This window comes from Rhinopithecus roxellana, chromosome 8, assembly GCF_007565055.1.
Source record: "Rhinopithecus roxellana isolate Shanxi Qingling chromosome 8, ASM756505v1, whole genome shotgun sequence".
Lineage (NCBI taxonomy): Eukaryota > Metazoa > Chordata > Mammalia > Primates > Cercopithecidae > Rhinopithecus > Rhinopithecus roxellana.
In genome coordinates, this window is record NC_044556.1 from 20,319,037 (window position 1) to 20,343,795 (window position 24,759).

The 24,759-nt window shown below is 38.3% G+C and overlaps 2 protein-coding genes across 4 annotated transcripts in view; one reads left to right on the forward strand and one right to left on the reverse strand.

Moving 5' to 3' along the window:
* Positions 1-22,295, forward strand: C8H1orf146 (chromosome 8 C1orf146 homolog). The gene is made up of 6 exons (XM_010370371.2): positions 1-134; positions 12,973-13,081; positions 18,465-18,558; positions 20,709-20,877; positions 21,266-21,344; positions 22,029-22,295. The coding sequence occupies exons 2-6, from the start codon at positions 13,016-13,018 to the stop codon at positions 22,161-22,163; spliced, it is 543 nt and encodes a 180-aa protein (XP_010368673.1). The 5' UTR covers positions 1-134; positions 12,973-13,015; the 3' UTR covers positions 22,164-22,295.
* A 551-nt stretch (positions 22,296-22,846) lies between these two features.
* The window catches only part of GLMN (glomulin, FKBP associated protein), a 60,099-nt gene continuing 58,186 nt past the window's right edge, over positions 22,847-24,759 (reverse strand). For all 3 annotated transcript variants that reach the window (XR_004058872.1, XM_030936492.1, XM_010370364.2), the window contains 3 exons: positions 24,284-24,395; positions 23,474-23,556; positions 22,847-23,092 (listed from right to left, as the gene is read on the reverse strand). Coding sequence is in view for 2 of the 3 variants with exons in the window: in XM_030936492.1 (XP_030792352.1) it covers positions 22,976-23,092; positions 23,474-23,556; positions 24,284-24,395 (312 nt within the window). In the remaining variant the exon portion in view is untranslated. The remainder of the gene's footprint in view (positions 23,093-23,473; positions 23,557-24,283; positions 24,396-24,759) is intronic.

Genomic DNA, 24,759 nt, shown 5'->3' on the forward strand with positions numbered 1-24,759 from the left:
AGAAGCCCAGCGGCTGCTGAACCCTGCCCCAGGCACCCTGGGTGCCCCGCCCGGCCGGCGGTGCGTCTTTCTGCTCGCAGAACGTTCTGGAAGTTTGGTAAACCCTGAGCAGTCTCTGAGGACCTGGTGAGCAGGTGGGTTTGCAGCGCTGGGGGATGAGGCCTCCGCAGACCTGTCTCTGCGCGTTTTTCTTTGTTCTTCTCCGGCATAGTGCGCTCTCACTTGCCGAACTCATAGCTTTACCTCAGGGCTTTGGCGGGCGAGGGGAGGAGATCATGCCCACCCTATTTTCTCCTGGAAAATCCGGTGTGGAAAGGGCTCCCTCGGGGTTTTCCCTGTCAGAAGCCCTGTCACCCACCTGCGAGTAAATTTTATTTGCTTTAGGCTTTGTTGGTCACTCCGAAAAGTAAACAATGGTAGAGACCTTGAAGATCCTTATAGGACGGCCCCTCACTGGACCCGTGAGGAGACTGAGCAGGGAAAGTGACTTGCTGGAGATGGTAGGGCAGTGTGAAACTTAAATTTACAAACACTCTAGAGCTTGGAAAAAACAAAACAGTAACAACAAAAGCCCAGAATACCAGGGCCTTGGAACTGGCAAAGCTTTAAGAGGCCATTGGGTCCAAGCTTTTTGTTTTTATTTTCAATTTAACTTTTATTTTAGGTTTAGGAGTCCGTGTGCAGGTGTGTTATATAGGTAAACTCGTGTCACGGGGGCTTGTTGTCCAGATTCTGTCGTCCCCCAGGTGCCCATTAGTGATCGTCCCTCCTCCACCCTCGGGCCTCCCGGACCCCCGCCCCGCGCCTGCCGCTCCCCTCTGTCCCTGCGAGCTCAGCCTTCAGCTCCCGTTTAAAAGCTTTTTGTTTTCAGGTGAGGACGCAGCCCAACCAGAGGTGACGTGATTTGCCCAAAGCCACACAGTCCCTGCTTGGGTGCTGGTCGAGGAGCTTTTCCCCAGAAATACTGAGGAGGCGCTGCCCCAGCCCCAGATTTCTGATTCATTCCTCACCTTGAACAGGGACTTGGGACACGACTGACCCCAACTCCTTTCTCACTTATTTGTGCACGTGATTACTTTACTTCTCTTAGCTTTAGTTGTTTAAATTGTTTTTAAATCCTATGTATAAGGGTGTGAAGGTTTAAATGAATGTTTACATATTACTAGATTTAAATGAATATTTATAGATTACTGACTGACAGACACATACATATCTACATACATACCAGTAACTACTCCAAAAAGTTCTTGTAACCTTTGCATACATGTATTAATAGCTATATGGGTGTATTAGTAAGTGTGTGTAGGGGGAATTATAGAAGTTGAAGCCCTTCCCCCAGCCAACTCACCATTTACTCATTCACAAATCTTTGAGTGTCTACTGAGTGCCAGGTGCTGAGTAAGGTAAAACAGAATCAGAATGTGTCCCTGCTCTCATGGAGCTAGTTAACTTGTCGTTCATTCATTCATGCAATAAATGAGGAAATTAGCAGCTGGTTTCAACTCACCAGGAAGAACTTTCTAATTATTAAAGTTGTTGAAAAGTGTAATGAAATCACCTTGGAAGATAGTAACTTACCAATCACTGAAAGTGACTTTCTTTCTTTTTTCTTTTTTTTTTTTTTTAGACAGGGTCTCACTCTTATCACCCAGGCTGGAGTGTAGTGATGGGATCTTAGGTCACTGCAACCTCCACCTCCTGGGTTCAAGCGATTCTCCTGCCTCAGCCTTCCGAGTTGCTGGGATTACAGGTGCACACCACCACACCTGGCTGACTTTTGTATTTTTAGTGGAGATGGGGTTTCACCATGTTACCCAGGCTGGTCTCGAATTCCTGGCTTCAAGAGATCCACCTGCCTGGGCCTCCCAAAGTGTTGGGATAAGGGTGTGAGCCACCACACCCATCCTGAAAGTGACTTTCATTTGGGTTAGTTGGTTTCTCAATTTTGCTTTGAACTGCTTTTGCATTATTAGTAACATGGATAATATAAACTTGGTTGACATTAAGACATTTATGATTTAGTAAGGACAATGAAATACATTTATAAACAACTGTATTGGGCAAAATATGGTTTAAGTGATCAATAAAGGTATGATTACAGGTGTGAGCCACCACACCTGACTTTCATTTGGGTTAGTTGGTTTCTCAATTTTGCTTTGAACTGCTTTTGCGTTATTAGTAACATGGATAATATAAACTTGGTTGACGTTAAGAAATTTATGATTTAGTAAGGACAATGAAATACGTTTATAAACAACTATATTGGGCAAAATGTGGCTTATGTGATCAATAAAGGTGTAAGGCGCATTCTAAATAAGGAGAAGTCTCATTTAGTTTGAGGAGATCAGGGATGATTTCTGGAGGAGGCAGAATTCTAATGGGCCTTGAAGTAGGACTTTTAAAATAGACTTCATTTTTTACAACCATTTTAGATTTACAGAAAAAAATGAGAAAATACTGCAGAGTATTCCCACGTACCCTATATCCAATTTCCCCCATTGTTAACATCTTACACCCATTGCCCTGTGTTATTAACATATTAGTATGGTACATTTGTTACAGTTAATGAACCAGTATTGCTACATTACTATTAGCTGAAGTCCGTAGTTTATTCAGATTCCCTTAGTTTTTAACCTTGGTTTTTACCTTAGTCTTTTTTTGTGTTCCAGGATCCCAATAAAGATAACACATTACGTTTAGTTGTAATGTTTCCTTAGGCTCCTCTTGGCTGTGACAGGTCTTCAGACTTACTTGATCTTGGTGACCTTGAGGGCTTTGAGAATTACTGGTGTGATAATTTGTAGATGCCCTATTGATGGAATTTGTTTGATGTTTTTCTCATGATAGGACTGGGTTATGGGTTATTGAAAGGAAGACTACATCATATCAGAAGTACATACTATCAACATGATTTATTACTATTGATGTAGGCTTTGACCACTTGGCTGAAGTAGTGTTTGTCAGGCTTTTCTAATGCGAAGCTACTTCCCACTCGCCCACTTTCTGTACTGTATGTACTCTTTGGAAGGAAGTCATATGTGCAGCCACACCTAAGGAATGGGGAGTTATATTCCCTGCCCCCACTGTTTAATATTTTTAGAGACAGGGTCTTGCTATGTTGCCCAGTCTGGAATACAGTCGTTATTCATAGGTGCAAACATAATGCGCTGCAGCCTCAAACTCTTGGCCTTAAGCAGTCTTCCTGCTTCAGTCTCCCGAGTAGCTTGGATTATAGGTGCGTGCCACTGTGCCCAGCTCTGTGTTCCTGTTGTTAATGTTGGAGTATATATACATAAATTATTTGGAATTATTCTGCACAGATTTGTCTCTTCTCCATTTATTGGTTTGTTCAAACATTTATACCAGTGTAGACTCATGGATATTCATTTTATACTTTGGATTATAATGCTATTATGCTCAAATTGTTACAGCTTTAGCCATTGGGAGCTCTTTCAGTTGGTTCCTCTGCTCTTATGACATACCCCATCAATGCCATCTGTGTGGGAGTTTTTTGTTTGTATGTGTTTTTTTTTTTTTTTTTTTTCCTTGAGATGGAGTCTCCCTTTGTCGCCCAGGCTGGAGTGCAGTGGTGCGATCTTGGCTCACTGCATGCTCCATCTCCTGGGTTCACACCATTCTCCTGCCTCAGCCTGCCAAGTAGCTGGGACTACAGGCGCCTGCCACCACGCCCGGCTAATTTTTTTGATTTTTTAGTAGAGACGGGGTTTCACCGTGTTAGCCAGGATGGTCTTGATCTCCTGACTTCATGATCCGCCCACCTCAGCTTCCCAAAGTGCTGGGATTACAGGCGTGAGCCACCGCGCCCGGCCTGTTTGGTTTTGTTTTAAGTACTTTCTTACTTTTTGGCACTATAAGATTCTCTGGACTCATCTTGTATGTTTCCTGTCCCAGTTCTAGAATCAGCCATTTCTCCAAGGAGCGCTGCTTCCTTTCTTGGAGAATGCTATTTAGAAACCAAAATCTGGGTGCTAGGTGTTCTTCTTGCTAGCACCCAGGTGCTAGGGTGTCATTTGTTTTAGGCCCTTTCAGCCAACAGAGTAAAGAAATATGTGGTATACTAATCTGGGTATATACACATACAGTCATGCATTGCTTAATGATGGGGATGTGTTCTGAGAAATGCATCATTAGGTGATTTTGTCGTCGTGAGAACATCATAGAGTGTAATTACACGAACTTAGATGGGGTAGCCTACTAGACATCTAGACTATATGGTATAGCCTATTGCTCCTGGGCTACAAATGTGTATAGCATGTTAATGTACTGAATACTGTAGGCAACCTGCATATCTAAACATATCTAAATGTAAAAAAGTAAAATACAGTATTGTCATCTTGTGGCACCACTAGTCATATATGCAGTCCATTGTTGACTGAACAGTCAATATGCAGTGCATGACTGTATCTATAAAATATTTCTGTGTATATTCATCTGTATCTATATTAAGTTAACAATGAGTTCATACTGTGACCTCCAATTCTAACTATGGACCATTCTAGCCTTGACAGGTAGGATTAAAAAGAAACCTTAAACAAAAGTATGAAGAATGAAGTTTTAAAAAATGCTATTATGAGCATTCTTGTATAAGTCTCTTAGTACAGATCACATGCATTTCTGTTGAGTATACATTTAGGAGTGGAGTTGCTGAGTTACAGGTTACGAGTATCTTCAACTTTAGTAGATAATGCCTGCCAAGAACTGTGAAAAGTCTGAGATTTTATCGTACTTGCAAGCTAACAAGCTAGCCTGTTACTGTTTTATAGATGCTTGCAGAATATATAAGATGCCTCAGACAGAGACAAAGGATATTTTTAATTCATGGCAAAAGCAGGAATTAAATTAAATCATGGCTTGGATAAAGAAAATGGAGTACATATACATCATGGAATACTATGCAGCCATAAAAAGAAGGAAATCGGCCGGGCGCGGTGGCTCAAGCCTGTAATCCCAGCACTTTGGGAGGCCGAGACGGGCGGATCACGAGGTCAGGAGACCGAGACCATCCTGGCTAACATGGTGAAACCCGGTCTCTACTAAAAAATACAAAAAACTAGCCGGGCGAGGTGGCGGGCGCCTGTAGTCCCAGCTACTCGGGAGGCTGAGGCAGGAGAATGGCGTGAACCCGGGAGGCGGAGCTTGCAGTGAGCTGAGATCCGGCCACTGCACTCCAGCCCCGGCGACAGAGCGAGACTCCGTCTCAAAAAAAAAAAAAAAAAAAAGAAGGAAATCATGTCCTTTACAGCAACACGGATGCAGCTGGAGGGCATTATCCTAAGTGAATTAGTGCATGAACAGAAAACCAAATATCACATGCTCTCACGTATAAGTGGGAGCTGACCATTGAGTACATATGGAAATAAAGATACGAATAATAGACAATGGGGGCTACTAGAGGGGAGAGGGAGGAAGGAGGATAAGGGCTGAAAAACTACCTTTTGGGTACTGTGCTCACTACCTGGGTGACGGGATCATTTGTACCCCAAACCTCAACATCACGCAATATACCCATGAAACCTGCACGTGTACCCCCTGAATCTAAAATAAAAGTTGAAATTTAAAAATAAATTTTACTACTGAAACAACATGCTGTAAGAGCAAAGGTGGTATTTTTCTAGCTTTGTAAGCAGTGAAGATTATTTTATCTAAAAGTTGAAGATTTTTTCCTTTTGGAAAATAATTGGGATGTAACTTCTGGAACCTTTTTCAGTGAATATCAAAGTGTTTCAAAGAGGTTATTTTTCACTATGCATAACGATTAGTTTTGCTTTCTTTGCTTGATTTCAATTGCCTGGCATTAATTTTAGTTTCCATAGCAGCAATAGTAAGCAATTGGCATTGGAGTAGCCAGATTTGCTGCAGGTATCAGAATCTCACCATAGGAAATATTTTAAGTAGCCCTGGTATTGGACTCCTGTACTTCTCTTCTGACACAACAGAATTTGCTAATTTTAAAATGACACACTTAACATTATTAAACATTTTCAGAGCTATTTAAAAACCTGTAAGATGGCTGTGTCTTTTTAAACATTTTTATAACTTGAGGTGGTACAAGTGCAGTTTTGATACAAAAGCATCTTTGGAAAGAGAAGTTTTTTTTGTTTTTGTTTTTGTTTTTTTTTTGAGATGGAGTCTCACTCTGTTGCCCAGGCTGGAGTGCAGTGGCACGATCTTGGCTCACTGCAAGCTCTGCCTCCCAGGTTCACGCCATTCTCCTGCCTCAGCCTCCCAAGTAGCTGGGACCACAGGCACCCACCACCACGCCTGGCTAATTTTTTGTATTTTTAGTGGAGATGGGGTTTCACTGTTAGCCAGGATGGTCTTGATCTCCTGACCTCATGATCTGCTTGCCTCAGCCTCCCAAAGTGCTGGATTAGAGGCATGAGCCACTGCGCCCAGCCAGACATAAGTTTTTAACTTAGATGAAGTCCAGTTTATCAATTTGTTTTCTTTTATGGATTGTGTTTTTGGTGTCATACTAAAAATTATTTACCTAACTCAAGGTCACAATTATTGTGCCCTATTTTCATCTAGAAGATTTATAGTTTTATGTTTTACATGTAGGCCTATGATTCATTCTGAGTTAAATTTTGGTTATGGTATATGGAATGGATCCAAGTTCATTTTCTAAAACATACTGATATTGAATTGTTCCAGCACTGTTTGTTGTAAAGACAGTCTAGCTCAATGTTTGTCAATGTTGTTGATCTTTTCAAAGAACTGTTTTTCTTTATTCTATTTTTATTCCATTGATTTCTTCTTTAATCTTTATTACTTCCTTTTTTCCCCATTGCTTTGGGTTTAATTTATTCTTTTTTTTTTTTTTTTTTTTTTTTTTTTTTTTTTTGAGACTGAGTCTTGCTCTGTCACCAGGCTGGCGTGCAGTGGCGTGATCTAGGCTCACTGCAACCTCTGCCTCCTGGATTCAGGCGATTCTCCTACCTCAGCCTCCCGAGTACCGGGGACTACAGGCGCCTGCCACCACACCCAGCTGATTTTGGTATTTTTGGTGGAGACGGGGTTTCACCATGTTGGCCAGGATGGTCTTCTGGCAGACAGTTTTTCTAGATACAGCTGTGACTCTCCAGATTGTCTGATTGAAAGCGGGTCTCTTGACCTCATGATCCGCCCGCCTCAGCCTCCAAAAGTGCTGGCATTACAGGCATGAGCCACTGTGCCCGGCCTCTTCCTCTTTTAATATAAGATGGAATAAGGTGTTAATTTGACATCATTCTTCTTTTCCAGTTTAGCCTCTCTCTCTCTCTCTCTTTTTTTTTTTTTTTCTTGAAACAAGGTCTCACTCTGTCGCCCAGGCTGGCTAGTGTGCAGTGGAGCAGTCATCTCAACCTCCCCAGGCTCAGGTGATCCTCCCTCCACAGCCTCCCGAGTAGTTGGGACTAGAGTCGTGTGCCACCATACCCAGCTGATTTTTGTATTTTTTGTGGAGATGGAGTTTTGCCATGTTGCCCGTGCTGGGCACAAACTCCTGGGCTCCAGCAATCCACTGGCCTTGGGTCCCCAAAGTGCTGGGATTACAGACGTGAGCCACTGCACCTGGCCTAATTTAGTCTTTTAAAGATATATGTTTCCCTCTAAGTATTCCTTTAGCTACATTTCATAAATTTTTATATGTTTTGTTTGTTTTCACTCATTTCAAAATATTGCCTAGCATCCATTATGATTTATTCTTTGATCTATGGGTTACTTAGAAGTGTGTGTTTGATTTCCAAGTATTTGTGGCTTTCCCCCCAATTTTTAATTGATATTAATTTTTAATTCTATTGTGGTTTGTATGACTTTAGTTTCATGTATTTTGTAGCTCTGTTAGATGAATATACAATATATAAGGAATGTATATATCAGGAATATATACATTGTTATATATTCCTGATATATTGACCTTTTTATCATTATTATACATCTTTCTTTGTCTCAGTTTATATTTATCTTAAAGTCTATTTTGTTTTTTTATCAATATAGTCACTCCAGCTCTCTTATGGTTACTGTTTGCATGATGTATCTTTTTCCATTCTTTTACTTTCAACCTATTTGTATCCTTGAATCTGAAGACAACATATAGTTGGATTTTGGTTTGACTGTAACATTTTATCCATTCACATTTTAATGTAATTACTCAGTATGGCTGACTGCTATTTAAAAATTTTTAAAATTGAGATATAAGTCATGTGACATAAAATACATTTTAAAATGTACAAGTCAGTGATTTTTAGTACATCCACTAATGAGGTACAACCATCACCACTATCAAGTCTGTCGTTTTGCTATTTAGTTTCTAGATGTCTCATGTCTTTTTTGTTCCTCTGTTCCTTCTTTACTACCTTTTTTGTGTTATATGAATATTTTGTAGTAAACCACTTTGATTCCTCTGACTTTTAAATTTTTTCTGTTATTTTTCTTAGTGCTTTCTCTGGATACTATAATATGCATCTTAATTTATTATTTCAGATTAACACTAATTTAATTATGGAAAAATAGAGAAACTTTGCACCAATATAGCTCCATTTCCTCCCGATATACTCACATGCACACATACGTGCATGCACGCACACACACATACACACAGACACACACACTTGACCCAATAATATAATTACTGCTTTATATATTCATCTTTTAGAGAAATTAAGAGGAGAGCTGAGGGAAACACATACTTATTTAGTCTTACATTTATGCATCTATTTACCACTTACAGTTCTCTTCTTTGTTTTTTTTTTTTTTTTTTTTTTTTTTTTGAGACGGAGTCTTGCTCTGTCGCCCAGGCTTAACGTGGATGCAAGTTAACATATGGTAGCAATTTTCTTTTGGTTAATGGTTGTGTGGTATATGTTTTCCTATCCTTTTACTTTCACCCTTTTTATATAGTAAAGTGTTTTTATTGTAAGCAGCATATGGTTTTTCTCTTGTCATTTGGGGCAATCTTTTCTTTTAGTTGTAGAATTTAGTCTTACATGTAGATACTAATGTATTCGGGTTTAATATGCCATGTCAGTATTTGTTTTCTATTTGTCCCTCAAGTTATATGTTCTTTTTTCTCTCTCTTTCTTGCTTTTGGACTTCTGAAGTGTTTTTGTTTGCTTGCTTTAAATCTGTTTTTCTCTTACCTCGAGTTTTTTTTTTAACCATAATTTGCTGATTAACTCAAATTACAAAATGCATGATTGACTTATTGAGATCTAGTATAAGTGAGTACTTCTACCACTTCAAGGACCTCAAGCACCTTAGGTACAGTTACCATCATGTCTCCTTTTTTTTTTTGCTATTGTTGTATATTTTAATAGAACATCTATTTTATACTTCATTATATATTATTGTTCTTATTTGTAGTCATTCTTGATTTAGAGTTACCCACGTATTTATATTTCTTATTTCCATTAGTCTTCATTTATTCTGGCATCTTTGTGCTTCCATGTGGGATCATTTGCCTTGTGCCTGAAGAACTTCTCCTGGTATCTCCTTTAAGTGTGGGTCGACTGATGATGAAGTCTCTGGTTTATTTTTGTCATAAAATTTTTCTTTATTTTTCCTTCATTTTAAAAACATATTAATTTCAGCTATGAAATCCTATGTTGACAATTGTTTTCTTTCAGTACTTAAAAGTTATTATTCAGTTGCCTCCTAGCTACCATGTTTCTATTGAGAAGTCAGTTTACTGTTTCCCTTTAAAAATACACCTTTTCTTCACTGGCTCCTTTGAAGATTTTTTTTTTTTTTGGTTTTCCGTTTTACTTTGTTAATCTGTTGCTTAGTTTAATCTGTTCAGATTTATTATTGCTCTTGAACCTACAACTTGATGTCTTTAGTCAATTTTGGAAAATTGACTTGGCCACTCTATTTTTATGTATTGGTCCTGCTCCATTCTCTTTTCTCTTTCTCAAACTTCAGTTATCTCTGTGTTAGACCATTTCACAAGCCTAATAATGCCTTGTATGTGTATTATGCTTTTCTCTGTGTCCTTTATCCTTTTGCTTAACCTACCTCAGTCTGGATATTTTCCTCTGACCTACATTCTACACTTGTGTGTAATATGCTCTTTAGCCTATCCATTGAATTGTTTCCAATTTTGATATTTTTTCATTTCCAGAATTTCCATTTTATTTACTTTTACAGTTTCAAATTTTCTGCCAAAATGCTCCAATTGTCATATATTGCTTTGAACAAGTTAATCAGTTATAGTCTGGATATGACAATGCCAGTACTTCAGTCTCCCCTTGGTCTCTTCTTTACAGTCAGCTTTTCCCCCTTGGTTTTCAGTCTGTTCTTAACTCTTTGTATGCCTGAGTACTTTTTTATTGTGTGCTGGATGTTATGATTGCAAAATTGTAACACTAATTTGTAACCTGAGGCTCTGGATGATATCTTCCTTCATATGGAATTTACTTTTGCTTCTGGCAGACAGTTTTTCTAGATACAGTTGTGACTCTCCAGATTGTCTGATGGAAAGGACAGAAACAACTGGTTCAGGAGCCCTTGCCAGCCTCTAGAGAAATCCCAGAACACTCAGTCCTGACACATTAATACCCTGCACAGATCGGAGACTGCTGGCCACGCAGACTCACCAAGCCACAGACTTGTCTTCCACAAGCATGTTCTTACATCAGCCACGAAGTGACCAAGCCACATGTACTAAGGGTTGAAATCAAAGATATGTACAGGGTATTAAACAAATACCAAGGGGAACAGTTAACTTGAATACAAGGTCAAAATCAGCCACAAGTTCTACGATCCAGTGCTGATATCAGATACTAGCTTCAAGGACAGTTTCTTTTCAAAGGCTGATTCCAGATTTGTGATATATGCATTTGCCAGGGACAAATTTATACTTCTGAATTAACCAATGCAGCAAAAGCTATGCATCTGCTCACAGTCTATTTAGAAGCATTTGTGGTGAATAATAGAGGGGCCCAATTTGTCATATTCCTGCTTGCTAATCCACATCTGCTGGAAGGTGGACAGTGAGGCCAGGATGGAGCTGCCGATCCACACTGAGTACTTTCAGTACTTTCGCTCTCAGGGCGCAATGATCTTGATCTTCATGGTGCCAGGTGCCAGGGCAGTGATTGCCTTCTGCATCCTGTTGGCGATGTGCGGGTACATGGTGGTGCCACTGGACAGCACTGTGTTGGCATACAGGTCTTTGAAGATATCCACATCACACTTCATGATGCAGTTGAACGTGGTCTTGTGGATTCCGCAGGATTCCATGCCCAGGAAGGAAGGCTGGAACAGCACCTCCGGACACCAGAACTGCTAGTTGCCGACGGTGATGACCTGGCCGTCGGGCAGCTTGGAGCTCTTCTCCAGCTTTTTGTCATCAGCTGTAGCTGTTCTTCTTACCGTCTTCTTTCTGTGAGCCGTACCCTTGCCCCCATTCTGGACCTGATCCAGAAGTTTGGCTAACTTTTCTTGATTTATGCTGTTGGTTAATCTGAAGCAGAGAAGGTCCTCCAATTTCAGTGTGCAGCAAGAGCAAGATGGCTGCCCAGGAAGATTTTGTAAATAAGAAACAAAACCCACTAACCATAAATGAAAAAAATTGATAAATTTGACTACATTGGAAATAATTTGTGTGTATCAAGAATTACCCTAAAGAAGGAGGGGAGACAAGTCACAAACAGGTAGAAAATACATAGCTGACAAAGGACTGATACCTATAATATATAAAGAAATCCTACAAATGTATAAGAAAAAGAAAAAACTGAAGGAAAATGGGCAGAAAACAAGTGGAAACATGACTTCAGGGTTTTCAGTCTCAATGAAATTAGAAAAGTAGCAAATTTAGAGCACAGTGAGATTCCATTTTATGCTACTAAGTTTATGGTGATTTTCTTTCTTCTCACCTCAGATACGTATACTATAAACTTTAGCATGCTGAACTTAAATGCAATTTTATTTTACTGTATACCTGGTTGCCACTGTATGATGCATTGTTGTTGTTGTTCTGCAGAATACTTTTCCTTCTCTTAGCGCAGTGGTTCTTAAATTGTGGTCCCCAGACCAGAATCATCATCATCACCTGTGTACCTCTTAGAACCGCACATACTGGCCGTGCAGTGACTCATGCTTGTAATCCTAACACTTCAGGAGGTTGCGGGTCGCTTGATGCCAGGAGTTCAAGAACGGCTTGGCCAACATAGGGAGACCCCCCCACCCCCCAATCTCCACAACAAGTTAAAAAAAAAATTAGCCAGGCATGGTGGTGCATACCTGTAGTCCTAGCTACTTGGGAATCTGAGGCAGGAGGATTGCTTGAGCCTAGGAGTTTGAGGCTAGGATTGCACCACTGTACTCCAGCCTGTGGGTCAAAGAGTGAGACCCTCTTTAAAAAAAAAAAAAGATGCAAATATTTAGGTCCCACCTCACATATTCCCTATTTGAGATATAGTATTTCCCTCCATAGTAGAAGGCAGGTTTGCTTACAAAAGATTGAGGTTTCCTAAGCTCTGGGTTTCTTTCCTATAATGCAACCCACTGTGTGTGCAGATGTCACCTGGCCTTTGTCCCATCACCCTGTGGGAATTGGGCTTGAGGAACTAGTGCAAGAAAATGATACTGTGGCTATACTGCTGTTGCTTTGAGTAAAAAACTGTCCTTTGTCTCTGAGTCTGTCTTTTGTCTGTATAAGTGAAACTCTGGCAGGCTAACTTTTTAGCTTGCAGGTAGGATAAAAACCTCAGACCTTGCATGTTCTTGATGCAAGTCCTCTTTCTTTAAAGTTAGTGTGCTGAAATGGGAATCATTGATTTGATACTTGTTAATGGGAAGCATAGTATTGAATAAGCTAAATGTATAACAAGACAGATACTTTTTCTGTTGTCAAATTTTGATGTTCAAATATTCTTTAAAATGTCTCCAGTACCCTAGTTTTAGTTCCATCTTTAATTTACTTATTCATCAGATAGTTCTTTGTATTCTTTTTGTTCTTAATTTTCTCAGATTGTTGCACCATTAGAAGCTAGGTTGATCTACAGACAGACAGATGGCTGAAAGTGGAAACGAAAAAATAAAATGGACAACCACCATTATTATTAGCTCATCTCTTAAGGTAAAGGGGCATTTGGGCCACTGATCTTTAACTTAAAAAAATTAAAAGCAGCTTTCATATGGAACAATATTTTAAAAGTTTCTTAGCTTGATTATCCACAATTAGTTGTGGGGAGCAGGAAGTGCATAAGCTACATGTATTTTAAAGATAAATGAATAGACTTTTTGCATTCATTTTCAACATCCTACTTCCTTAATTCTTTGAAGGTTGGAGATTTTCTAAAGTTTTTTTTTTTTCTTTCTGTAAGCACTCTAATGGAGATGTTAAGGAATTCCAGAAACAGTAAAGATATGCAGATATATATTAAAGCTTTTTGAGAGCTAAAGAACCAGAAACTGATATTCTAGCCTTGGCAGCATTGGAATGAGACTGTTTCCTTACAGTTTGGAGAGGGGGAGAGATGGAAAGTTGAATGCCTGAGAGTAGGTGGTCAGCTCACAACCCTCAGCTCACAAGACTTCTCCATTGCCCTAATATTTATCTTATGGACACCAGCTGATGTCTGGAATGAAGGGGCAAGAAATGATTGTTCCATAGTAAGGTGTGGTTTTAAGGTTTTTGTTATATTTTGTTTTATACTTTATTGTGAGTCTATTTTCATAAATTATATTTTTACAAACATTTACCCATTTTATAGAGGCTTTTAAATGTATTAAGTTGAACTTTATGAAATTTACATTTCTGTGGTGAAAAGTTTCATATTGTCATTCTTTAAATTTTCTAATAAACTGCCATGAAGTGCCCCTTTTCATTCCTGTTTTTACTTAAATTTTCTTTCTTATGAGTGATGTGCTAGACATACTAGTTTTTGTTTTTTGTTTTTTTTGAGATGGAGCTTCACTCTGTCGCCCAGGCTGGAGTAGTGGCACAATCTTGGCTCACTGCAACCTCCGCCTCTCAGGCTCAAGTGATTCTCTTGCCTCAGCCTCCCAAGTAGCTGGGATCACAGGTGCCTGCCACCACGCCAGCTAATTTTTGTATTTTTAGTAGAGATGGGGTTTCACCATGTTGGCCAGGCTGGTCTCGAACTCCGATCCCCGCCCCCACCCCAACCTGCACGATGGCTTCCCAAAGTACTGGGATTACAGGCGTGAGCCACTACACCTGGCTGACATAATACTAGTTTTAAAGATTATTAATAGATGTTACATATGCAGGAAGGAGTATTGTATGGATTTTATTTTGGATGCTGGTATAAACAAAGTTAAACAAGTGGTATTTTTTGTTTTGTTTTGGTTAAGTTTTCTTTTTACTGTACTATTATTCAGAGACTTTAATATGTTCAAATGCATTGTAAAACCCCAAAGAGAGATGAAATAATATTCAGCATTTCCCAGTCTTATTTCAGTCAGGAGCATCTTTTAATATCTAATAGGACTAATATTCTATGAAATGTATTTTGAAAAATCTATACTTAGCTTCCTGGTCATTTTGATGAATCAGCTCTTGGACTTACCTATTGTTTTCTCAATTCAATACTTTCTAATTTTACCTTCATTTTTTTTTTTAAGCATTCCATTATTTTATTCTTTTAGTTGGTTCCTCCTGATAATAGGATATTATTGACATTCATTGGCATGATCTATATGGGTGCTCATGACTGCCAGCAATTATTCCTAACATTGTACCCAAATTATCTGACTTGTATATACCTTACCCACTCACCGTATAAGAACCATACGTTTAGGTCTGAATGCCTTTACCTTTGTTACTCTTTCTGTTCATACTGTTCTCATATTTGTCTTCTTCCTTCACTTGTCTACTTAATACACTGCTTTTTATTTTAAAGATTTGACTCAGATTTTTTATTATATTATGTGTTGTTTTTTAATTAGACAGGGTCTCACTATGTTGCTCAGGCCAGTCTTGAACTCCTGAGCTCAAGCAATACATTGTCTTGGCCTCCCAAAGTGCTGGGATTACAGGCCTGGGCCACTGTGCCTGGCCCTGTTTGAATCAAATTTTAGGGACTTTTCTTAACTCATGTTTTTTACATTTTTAAACTATCTTCCAGTTCTTTGCCAAAATTCTTAAGCTATGTTTTATCTCCTTGATCATAATAAACAGGCTGTTTTAAGGTGTGTATTTGATAGCTTCACTACATGCATCCCCTGTGGGCCTGTTTCTGTTTTCTATTGTTTCTGATAGTTTTCTTTCATGGAATTATGTCCCTTTGTATGTCTGATTATTTTTTATTGTATGTTGGAATTTGTATTTGAAAAATTGTAGAAATAATTTGAAGCCTAGAATAATGCTATCTTCCCCTTGAGAGGTTTTAATTCTGTAAGAAAATTAAATTCCTGATGCCCTAAGTAGGGTTGCCAGATAAAATACAGGACACTCAAGTTTGAATTTCCAGCCAGGTGCGGTGGCTCACGCCTGTAATCCCAGCACTCTGGAGGGCCAAGATGGGTGGATCACTTGAGGTCAGGAGTTTTGAGACCAGCCTGGCCAACATGGTGAAACTCCGTCTCTACTAAAAATACAAAAATTAGCCGGGCGTGGTGGTGTGTGCCTGTAATTCCAGCTACTTGGGAGGCTGAGGTAGGAGAATCGTTTGAACCCAGGAGGCAGAGGTTGCAGTGGTCCAAGATCAGGCCATTGGACTCCAGCCTGGGTGACAGTGTAAGACCCTGCCTCAAAAAAAAATAAAAATAAAAAAAATAGAAATAAAAAGTTCGAATTTCAGATAAACAGTGAATTTACTATAATTATGTCCCAAATATTGCGTGGAACATACTTATACTGAAAATTGCATTGTTTGTCACTCATTCACATTTAACTGAGTGTTGTGTTGTTTTTATTTGCTAAATCTGACAACCCAACTCCTAAGGCATCTCTTTTATAGTGATGAATTAAGTTGTATCCTGTACATCTAGAATGTTGAATTAAATTGTCTCCTGTACATCTAGCTATGGGAGAATTGACAAAATAGTCACTTAGATCATTTTCTTTGTTCTGTAATTCAGATGAGGACACCTGATTGAGAAAGATTGCTCTAGAGAGTATTTCTACAAGGTGCTTGGCAGCACTAGTAATTCAGTTATCACCTTAATACAATTTCAGGGATTGAAATGGTTTGAAGCTGGGCTATAGTCCCTGTGAGAACTGTTCTATTTTCGTCAAAAGATCTGTTCAGCCTCTCTTCTGCCTCTTTCTGAGCTGGCAGATGCCCTCAGGGAAAAAAGTGGCCTAAATGCTTGCTCATATATTTGAATTTCTGTATAGATGTTGACCTTATAATTTTTTACTATCCTGTTAGCTCTCTGGTGTATTCAAGCAGATTTTAGAAGATTGTCCAGCTTTTCTAGTTGCCTTCAGCAGGCGGGTTGGCCTAAATTACTTAATCTGCCATTGCTGGAAGCATTATATAATTTTAAAACAGCAGAAGAAAAGAGCCACAGTTAAACTGTAGGTCAGGATCTGTCTAACACAAAATACTCTTTAGAAAAGAATGTATTTTATACATAATTTCAGCCTGTGTGCTTAAAATATACATGTTCTGAGGCAAAATAGAAAATAAAATTAATCTACCTAAGAGATTTTTATCTGTCTGGAAACTATCAAGTTTGAGTTTTATTTATTATTTTTATTTATTTTTTAATTTTTAGTAGAAACAAGGTCATGCTACATTGCCCAGGCTGGTCTCAAACTCCTGGGCTCAAGTGATTCACCTCAGCCTCCCAAAGTGCTAGGATTACAGGTGTGAGCCATTGTGCCTGGCCAAGTTTAAATTTTATCCTATCAGGAAAAACTATTAATCCTAGATTTTAGTATTGTGGGAAATATGATTTAATTGCCTGGGTGGAATAGGAAATGAGGTGATATTTGAAATGGTTAGTATTAAAACCAAGAGTTCTATAGCTGTTTTCTTACATGTTTTCTGACTCACCTAAGGCTTAAAACATTTTAAAAGTATACTAAAGTAACTGTAATGTAAACTGATGAATTGTAAAATTGGTTGTCTTCTGTGATGGTATTGTGTATGTCTGGCATTACGTGGTTCTGTCAATTATTTAAGAAATAGACAGCCACCTATTTTCCATAGTTATACATTAATGCATGTCAGAATCCATCTCCAAGTTGTATTATTATTATTATTATTATTATTATTATTATTATTTGAGACAGGGTCTCACTCTGTCACCCAGGCTGGAGTACAGTGGTGCAATCACGGCTCACTGCAGCCTTAACCTCCCAGGGTCAAGTGATTCTCTCACCTCAGCTTGTGAGTAGCTGGGACTACAGGCATGTGCCACCACGCCCAGCTAATTCTTTGTATTTTTTGTAGAGAAGCAGTTTTGCCATGATGCCCAGGCTGGTCTTGAACTTGTGGACTCAAATGATCCACCAGCCTTGGCCTCCAAGGTCTTCGTGGCCACCATGCCTAGCCTCCAAGTTGTTTGTTTTGTTTTTTGAGGTAGAGTCTCGCTCTGTCACCTGGGCTGGAGTGCAGTGGCACAATCTCAGCTCACTGCAACCTCCACCTCCCAAGTTAAAGTGATTCTCCTACCTCAGCCTCCCAAGTAGCTGAGACTACATGCATGCCTCACCACGCCCAGCAAATTTTGGGCTTTTACCATGTTGGTCAGGCTGGTCTCAAATTCCTGACTTCAAATGACCCGCCCACTTTGGCCTCCCAGCTCTCCGTGGCCACCATGCCTAGCCTCCAAGTTGTTTGTTTTCTGAGGTAGAGTCATGCTCTGTCACCTGGGCTGGAGTGCAGTGGCACAATCTTGGCTCACTGCAACCTCCACCTCCCAAGTTCAAGTGATTCTCCTACCTCAGCCTCCCAAGTAGCTGAGACTACATGCATGCCTTACCACGCCCAGCAAATTTTGGGCTTTTACCATGTTGGTCAGGCTGGTCTCAGATTCCTGACTTCAAACGACCCACCCACCTTCGCCTCCCAAAATGCTGGGATTTCAGGCGTGAGCCACTGCCCAGGTTGTTTTTTAAAATGAAGTTTGCAGCTGGGTATGGTGGCTTACACCTATAGTCCCAGCTACTTTGGGAGGATTGCATGAGCTCAGGAATCTGAAGTCAGCCTGGGCAACAAAGTGAGACTTCATCTGTCTCTAAAAAAGAGAAAGTTTACATTTGCTCTGGTTTATACAGTTTTTTAATGCTGTCTTTTCTGTTCCTAAGTAACATAACTGTAGTACACACCTCACTCCCAAACTTGAAATAAATGTTTTAGTAGAAGGAAATGTTTTTGCATTTTTTAAAGCTTTTTCTCCATGGAAAGCATATTTATTTCTCTTTTGATGATCATATCTTTAAGTGGTAGTTATAAAATAACCTATTAAACTTTTAATGTTTTCTTTAGCTTTAATAAAATTGTAAGCATGCTTTAAATTTGTATTTCTGAATTTTTTTAAAGAGTTATGAAGTTGCAACTGCCCTAGAAAATCGAAGCCACAAAGTTCGATATTCAGATTCAGTGGAAAATGGATCAATTATATTTTCTCTTTCTGGTACAGTATGTTTGCTCACTGCCTTAAGTTTCTTATGAAATATGTTGGTATAAATTCTAATGCCTTCATAGTTCCGTAACCATATAATAAGCTTAAGGTGTTATCTTTTGGGAGGGGTAAATGTGTAAAACTTAGTTACTACAAACTCAGTGCATATGGCCAATTCCAAAATATATTCCCTTTTAGATTACAATGGTTAAAATAAAGCTGAACTAGTGGAGTCTGGTAGAAGATGGGAAAAAAATACTTGCTCTGGAACTGAGATGAAAATAGAAAAAGCCACTTACCCAACAATCTAAACTTACATGAAAGTATTACTTATATTAACAGAGGCCACAACATTTGTCAAAACTGATATACAAAAAAAAAAAAAATGTTTTTCATCAATTTGTATAACAGTTTGCTGGATATAATATAAATATTAAAAGAATCATGGGGACAAATAAATGTTCATGAAATGACAACTGGTACAACTGTTAGTCACGGACAAAAGTCCAGTAAGGAATTAGATTAGGATAAGAGAAGGCTGGGGAGATGGGAAGGGGGAAGCTCCACCTTTGCTTGAGAAATGGCAGAAGTGATTTTTAAAAAGGTAGAGGTAAAGGATTTTATCTGGAGGGTTGCAAATAGACTTCTCTTCTAGCAGTTTTGGAAGACAAGCACTTTCAAAAAAGCTCCTAGAATAGGTCTCCAGGCTGAAAGTGGTATAGCCTCAAACTCATTCTTCTGGTTAAATACAGAATTCCAGGGAGAAATAAAATACTTGGTGAATATTTGCCTTGGCTACTTTATATACATGATCTAATTTAATTCTTCTGACAAATCTAACAAAAAATTTACTCCCATGTTACAGAAGAGGAAACTTATGTTCAGACAGGTTATGTAAGTTGCCCAAGTTTACTCAGTTAGTATATAATCACAGTCACTTTCCTCAGACTGTCTCCCACATCGTTTGAAGAGCTATAATCGTTTCCCTTTAGGACCATTCTTAATGGCACACTGTTTCAGAGATTGCAGATATCTGCTGAGTGTATTCATTTATATAATTCTTTTTTAAAATTTTTTATTTTTTGAGACGGAGTCTCGCTTTGTCGCCCAGGCTGGAGTGCAGTGGTGTGATCTCTGCTCACTGCAAGCTCCACCTCCCGGGTTCACGCCATTCCCCTGCCACAGCCTCCCAAGCAGCTGGGACTACAGGTGCCTGCCACCACACCCGGCTGGTTTTTATATAGTTCTTTATGTTCTGGTAGAAAGGTTTCCCCAACAAGAAATCACTGAAGGCTTCTTCTTTTTTTTTTTTTTTTTTTTTGAGATGGAGTCTTGCTCTGTCGCCCAGGCTGGAGTGCAATGGCGTGATCTCAGCTCACTGCAACCTCCGCCTCCTGAGTTCAAGCGGTTCTCCTGCCTCAGCCTCCCAGGTAGCTGGGATTACAGGCACATGCCACCACACCTGGCTAATTTTTGTATTTTTAGTAGAGACAGGGTTTCACCATGTTGGTCAGGCTGGTCTCGAACTCCTGACCTTGTGATCTGCCCACCGTGGCCTCCCAAAGTGCTGGGATTACAGGCGTGAGCCACTGCACCCGACCGAAGGCTTAAGACTCTTTCTTTAGCTGATTTCCAGCTTTTAAAAATAATTATAGGAGCTTCTTGGTTGCTGAACACATGCAGGTGTCTGGAGGGTGGCAGGCCCAGAGAAGGCATTGAAGCTCCATGTACCTTTCCACATACCTAGCCCTATGCGTATCTTCATCTGTATCCTTTGTAGTATCCTTTATAACAAACTGGTACATATTTTAAAAGTATAACATGAAAAATTAACTTTTTAAATGTAATTCATCTTAACGAAAAACTACCCAGTATCTTCATGTGGACAATGCTTTCATCTAGGAAAAAAAAAAAAGTAGTTACTGATCCAAAAAAGTTTTTCTCTTATTTAGCACAAGTCATTCTTTTATACAGAGCACTTCAAAGAACTACCTAAATCAGTCTGTTGTATAGGAATTTCATTATAGTAATTTCTACTCCTTATGAGTTTAGGGCTTGGACACATATGGTATACTTAGAGCTATTTTGGTTGATTCTGAGTTTATAACAAAATTTGATCTCTGTGACAAAGTGACGTTTTATATTCAATTTACCTTTCCTAGGAGTTGCATTTTTATTAATGGATACTAAGGAATGTATTCTGTCAACCGAAGAAATATTTCTAGCCAGAATTGAGAAATTTATTAACATTCACCAAAATAGTTTTTTGGTTTTGTCTGCTGCCCTCCATGGGCCTGAAGAATGGAAATTGATGTTCAGAATTCAGCAGAGGTATGGAAGACTAGCATTATAGATGTATTTTTCTTATATTGTATTTATTTCAGTTCTTAAATCTTTTAGGTGAGTTTTGTTTTGCTAGATGATGAACACTGTGATGTTAACCGATCAAATTTAATGAAACATGGGCCAAAAAGGTATTCTATGAATCGAGTTGACAGGGTTCATGATGTTTCACGGGCTTCTCCAAGACCAAGCCAAAAGTGAACAGGCTTTTTAGTCAGTGATGTTCTGGCTATAAAGCCATCTCAAATCCTCTGTGGAGTAAGGCAGGGCATGAATTGCATAGACAAATAACAAACAATAGAGATTTGTCTCTTCTTTCTACTTTAAGAGAACACATGTAAGTTATATGATCTGTATAACATGAATTGTTTTTCAGATTCCTGGGTCGTAACTTACGAATACTTCCAGTACACAACACAGTAAATGCTATTAATCTTATGTGCACTATAGCAAAGGTGAGGCACCTGGGGAATATGACGCATACACATATACATTTTAAGGTTTTTAACTTCCAGTTGTCACCCTTTTGAGCAAGACTGGCAGATATCTTGCTTCTGTTCCCCTGAGGGAGTTGCTGTTTCAGCATGCAACTTTTTCCCAAGCCTGAACTAAGTCTCTCAAGTCTTCTCAATTTACTTCCAGTAGCCACTACCATTTAAGACTCATTTGGGGCCAAAAGAGCATTTGGTTGGCCCTATTGGTTACTTATATCTTCATTCAAATTCTAAAGTTATAAGAGTTGGTCAGATTGCAGTCATGAACTGTGCAAGCATACTATCTTATGGAATGTCATCTACCAATTGTCCACTTTCTTTTCATGCTTTTTGTCCTCTGCAAAGTGTGCCCAGACACCTGAAACCCCCTAGGCAGACTTAGGTCTTCCTTACTTTTACACTTGGAACATATCCCCATTAAAGCAATTTTTATAGTATTCTACTTTTTGGCTTGCATGTTTGAAATTCCTTGGATAGAAACTAAGTATTTTCCTGTTGACTACTCTAGTAACTCATACCTGGTGTTTAGCACAAAGATGATCAGATTTGCTGAAAGAATGAAAGTTAGGTATTTTTAAATGTGACCTTGTAAAAATATCTTCTTTCTGTAAATAATGCTGCATCTTTGTTTGTATCTTCTTCCAGACTACCTCCAAACCATACATAGATAGCATTTGCTACAGAATGATAACAGCTAAAGCTTACATCATTGAGCAAAGTCCTGTTTGGAAAACACTTCAGAAGATACAACTGAATAGTGATTCAGTTAACCCAAATTAGAGTACCAACTTAATGCTCTTCTCAAAGAATGTGAAAATAATTAGACCTGTTAAATTATAATCAAATATCTATTTAAAGACATATTAATTTGAAATAATAACATGTATACAATTAAGTGATTTTATTTTAGGAATTTCGCTGTGAAATTTCTTTAACGCTGTTTAGCAAAGGATTGGTACATACATATATCATAAAACTCAGGTGTAGCTTCTTAGATGGACAAGTATTTAGTAGGAAATAAAAATACAGAATTTTCTAATCAGTTTCTTAAAGTCATATGTATTTTTTAGCTTTTTTTCCATAAAGGTAGCAAGTATTTCTAAAACTAATCTTCGCAGATGTTTTCCTATTATAACTTCTGCTGGAAAGGTGGTGATGGGACTCTGCTCCCAAAGACTCCACCTAAGCCAGGAAAAGAGAAGCTAAGAAAAGTCAACTGGCCTGAATTCAAAACTTTCTACTCATTTACACTGGTGTGATAGCCAACTTGACACTAGGAGTTGCGAAATGTTACATAGCATCTAACGTCAGCAGAAAGTGTTATCAGTATTTTTATAAGCTCACTAAAACTGTAGGAACGAATATAGACAATTCAACTACATTTTATGAAGTTACAAAATTATTAGTTTGTATTGGATTTTCAAACAATGAAAAAACTGTTCTATAGTGTATCATTATAGAAATTGATAAATGAGAAGCTACATTTATTTTTCAAGCAGTAAATTTTTACAGAAAAATTTTTATAATGGTATTAAATAAATCATAATGGAAAATACTCTATTTTATTAGTTTTTATTTAGAAAGTGGAACTTTCACTTTATCCCAATATTTTCTTCAGAGGTAGACTTTGTTTTTATTTCAATGAGTTCTTCCACTCGAGCTAGAACACTTTCAATCAAATCAAATGTGAAAAGAGCTGAATGTAGGACCTGCAATGCCAAGAAAAAGTAATGTTATTAATGCTGCCTTTAAAGCCAAACAAAGCAAAACATAGAAAAGATTTCAGCTGGAGGTAGCTTAGGAATATTTAAGACCAGGTACAGTGGTTCACACCTGTAATTTCTGTGCTTTGGGAGGCTGAGGAGAGAGGATTACTAGAGGCCAGGAGTGGGAGACCCTATCTCTACTAATTAGCCAGGCATGGTGGTGTGCACCTGCAGTCCTGGCTAATCGGGAGTCTGAGGTGGGAGGATCACTTGAGCCCAGGGAGTTGAAGCTGCAGTGAGCCACAATCATGCCACTGCACTGCAGCTTGGGCAAGACAGCAAGATCCTGTTTCTAAAGAAAAAGGAAAGAAAATTTCCGATCACCTTAAGCTGCATTTCAGGAGGCATATTAGGGATCTCTTCTCCACCTACAGTTATAGAACAAAGATCTTTAGATTTCTGGGCCTCTGTAAGAAAAGAAAAAAAAATCATGTGTGACACTTAAAAAACTCTCATATTAACAAATGTATAAGCTACTTTCATCATTCACTAACTTAAAACTAAACGTGTCAGTTATTTGTAAAAATTAAGTCCACTGTTTAACAGCTCAGGGTATACTGAAGCTATAAGCAAACAGAACGAACTATCAAAATTTTGCAACATGTGAATTAATGCTTCTTTAGATAAATAGCATTATTTTGGCATGTATAGGATTCATGAAACTATTTTCTTTAGTATATAATCAATTATAGCCATTATACTAAAAAAGACAATTTCTGGAAATGCCTATAAAAGCACCATCACAGATACATAGAAGAGATCACATGATTGTTATAGAATTGTTGACTTAAAAAATTCTGGATCTAAGATTTTTTTCATAATTTGTATGGATTTACTTGAGGGTGAAATGCAATACCAAAGGAATGCTACCCAAATGGAAATAGCTGTAATACAGATTCTTAGAGCTTGAGGCTTTAAAATATACACTTTAATTTGGTTTAAGTCTTCATTAACCTGATTTTAGGTAAATTAGCTTATAGATCTGCTAAGAATTTTAATTATAAATAAAATGGCTTAGCTGTTACAGTCTCTAAACAAGTATAAGATTTTTAAAAAGTTCTTAAATTTGAATGACAGTTGCAAAATTGGACTACTTTTTATACCTAACTGAAGACAAAATTGCACATTACCAACCTTGGCTATTTTTAATTTCTGCTTCATAATGTGCTTTTGACATATTAAGTCCTATATGAAGTGGCTTTAAGAAATTATTCTCAATATTTCCAAGTTCTGTCCATAATCCAGTCTGTTAAGAATAAAAGAATGAGTTTAGTTCAACAATGATTGACTACTACTATTAAACGTGTTAAAAGCTCGCAAAATAAAAAATGAAACATGGCCCTTTTCACAGTGGACTTCACTATTTACTAATTACATTTATTACTGTATCTAGTTATGTGAATACCAATGAAAAAAATGTACTTGGGGCACTACGCTTATCACTGCCCCATTTGGATAGCTCTTGGTTTTGAGATCTGTTAACTTAAGTTTTATTTATGAGAAAATTATTTGAAAATAAATTCACAGACATCTCTTCCTCTATGAGCCATCCCCACAACGACTCTACCTTATTTATGCCTTCATCCCATGTATGACCTTTCAATTGATAT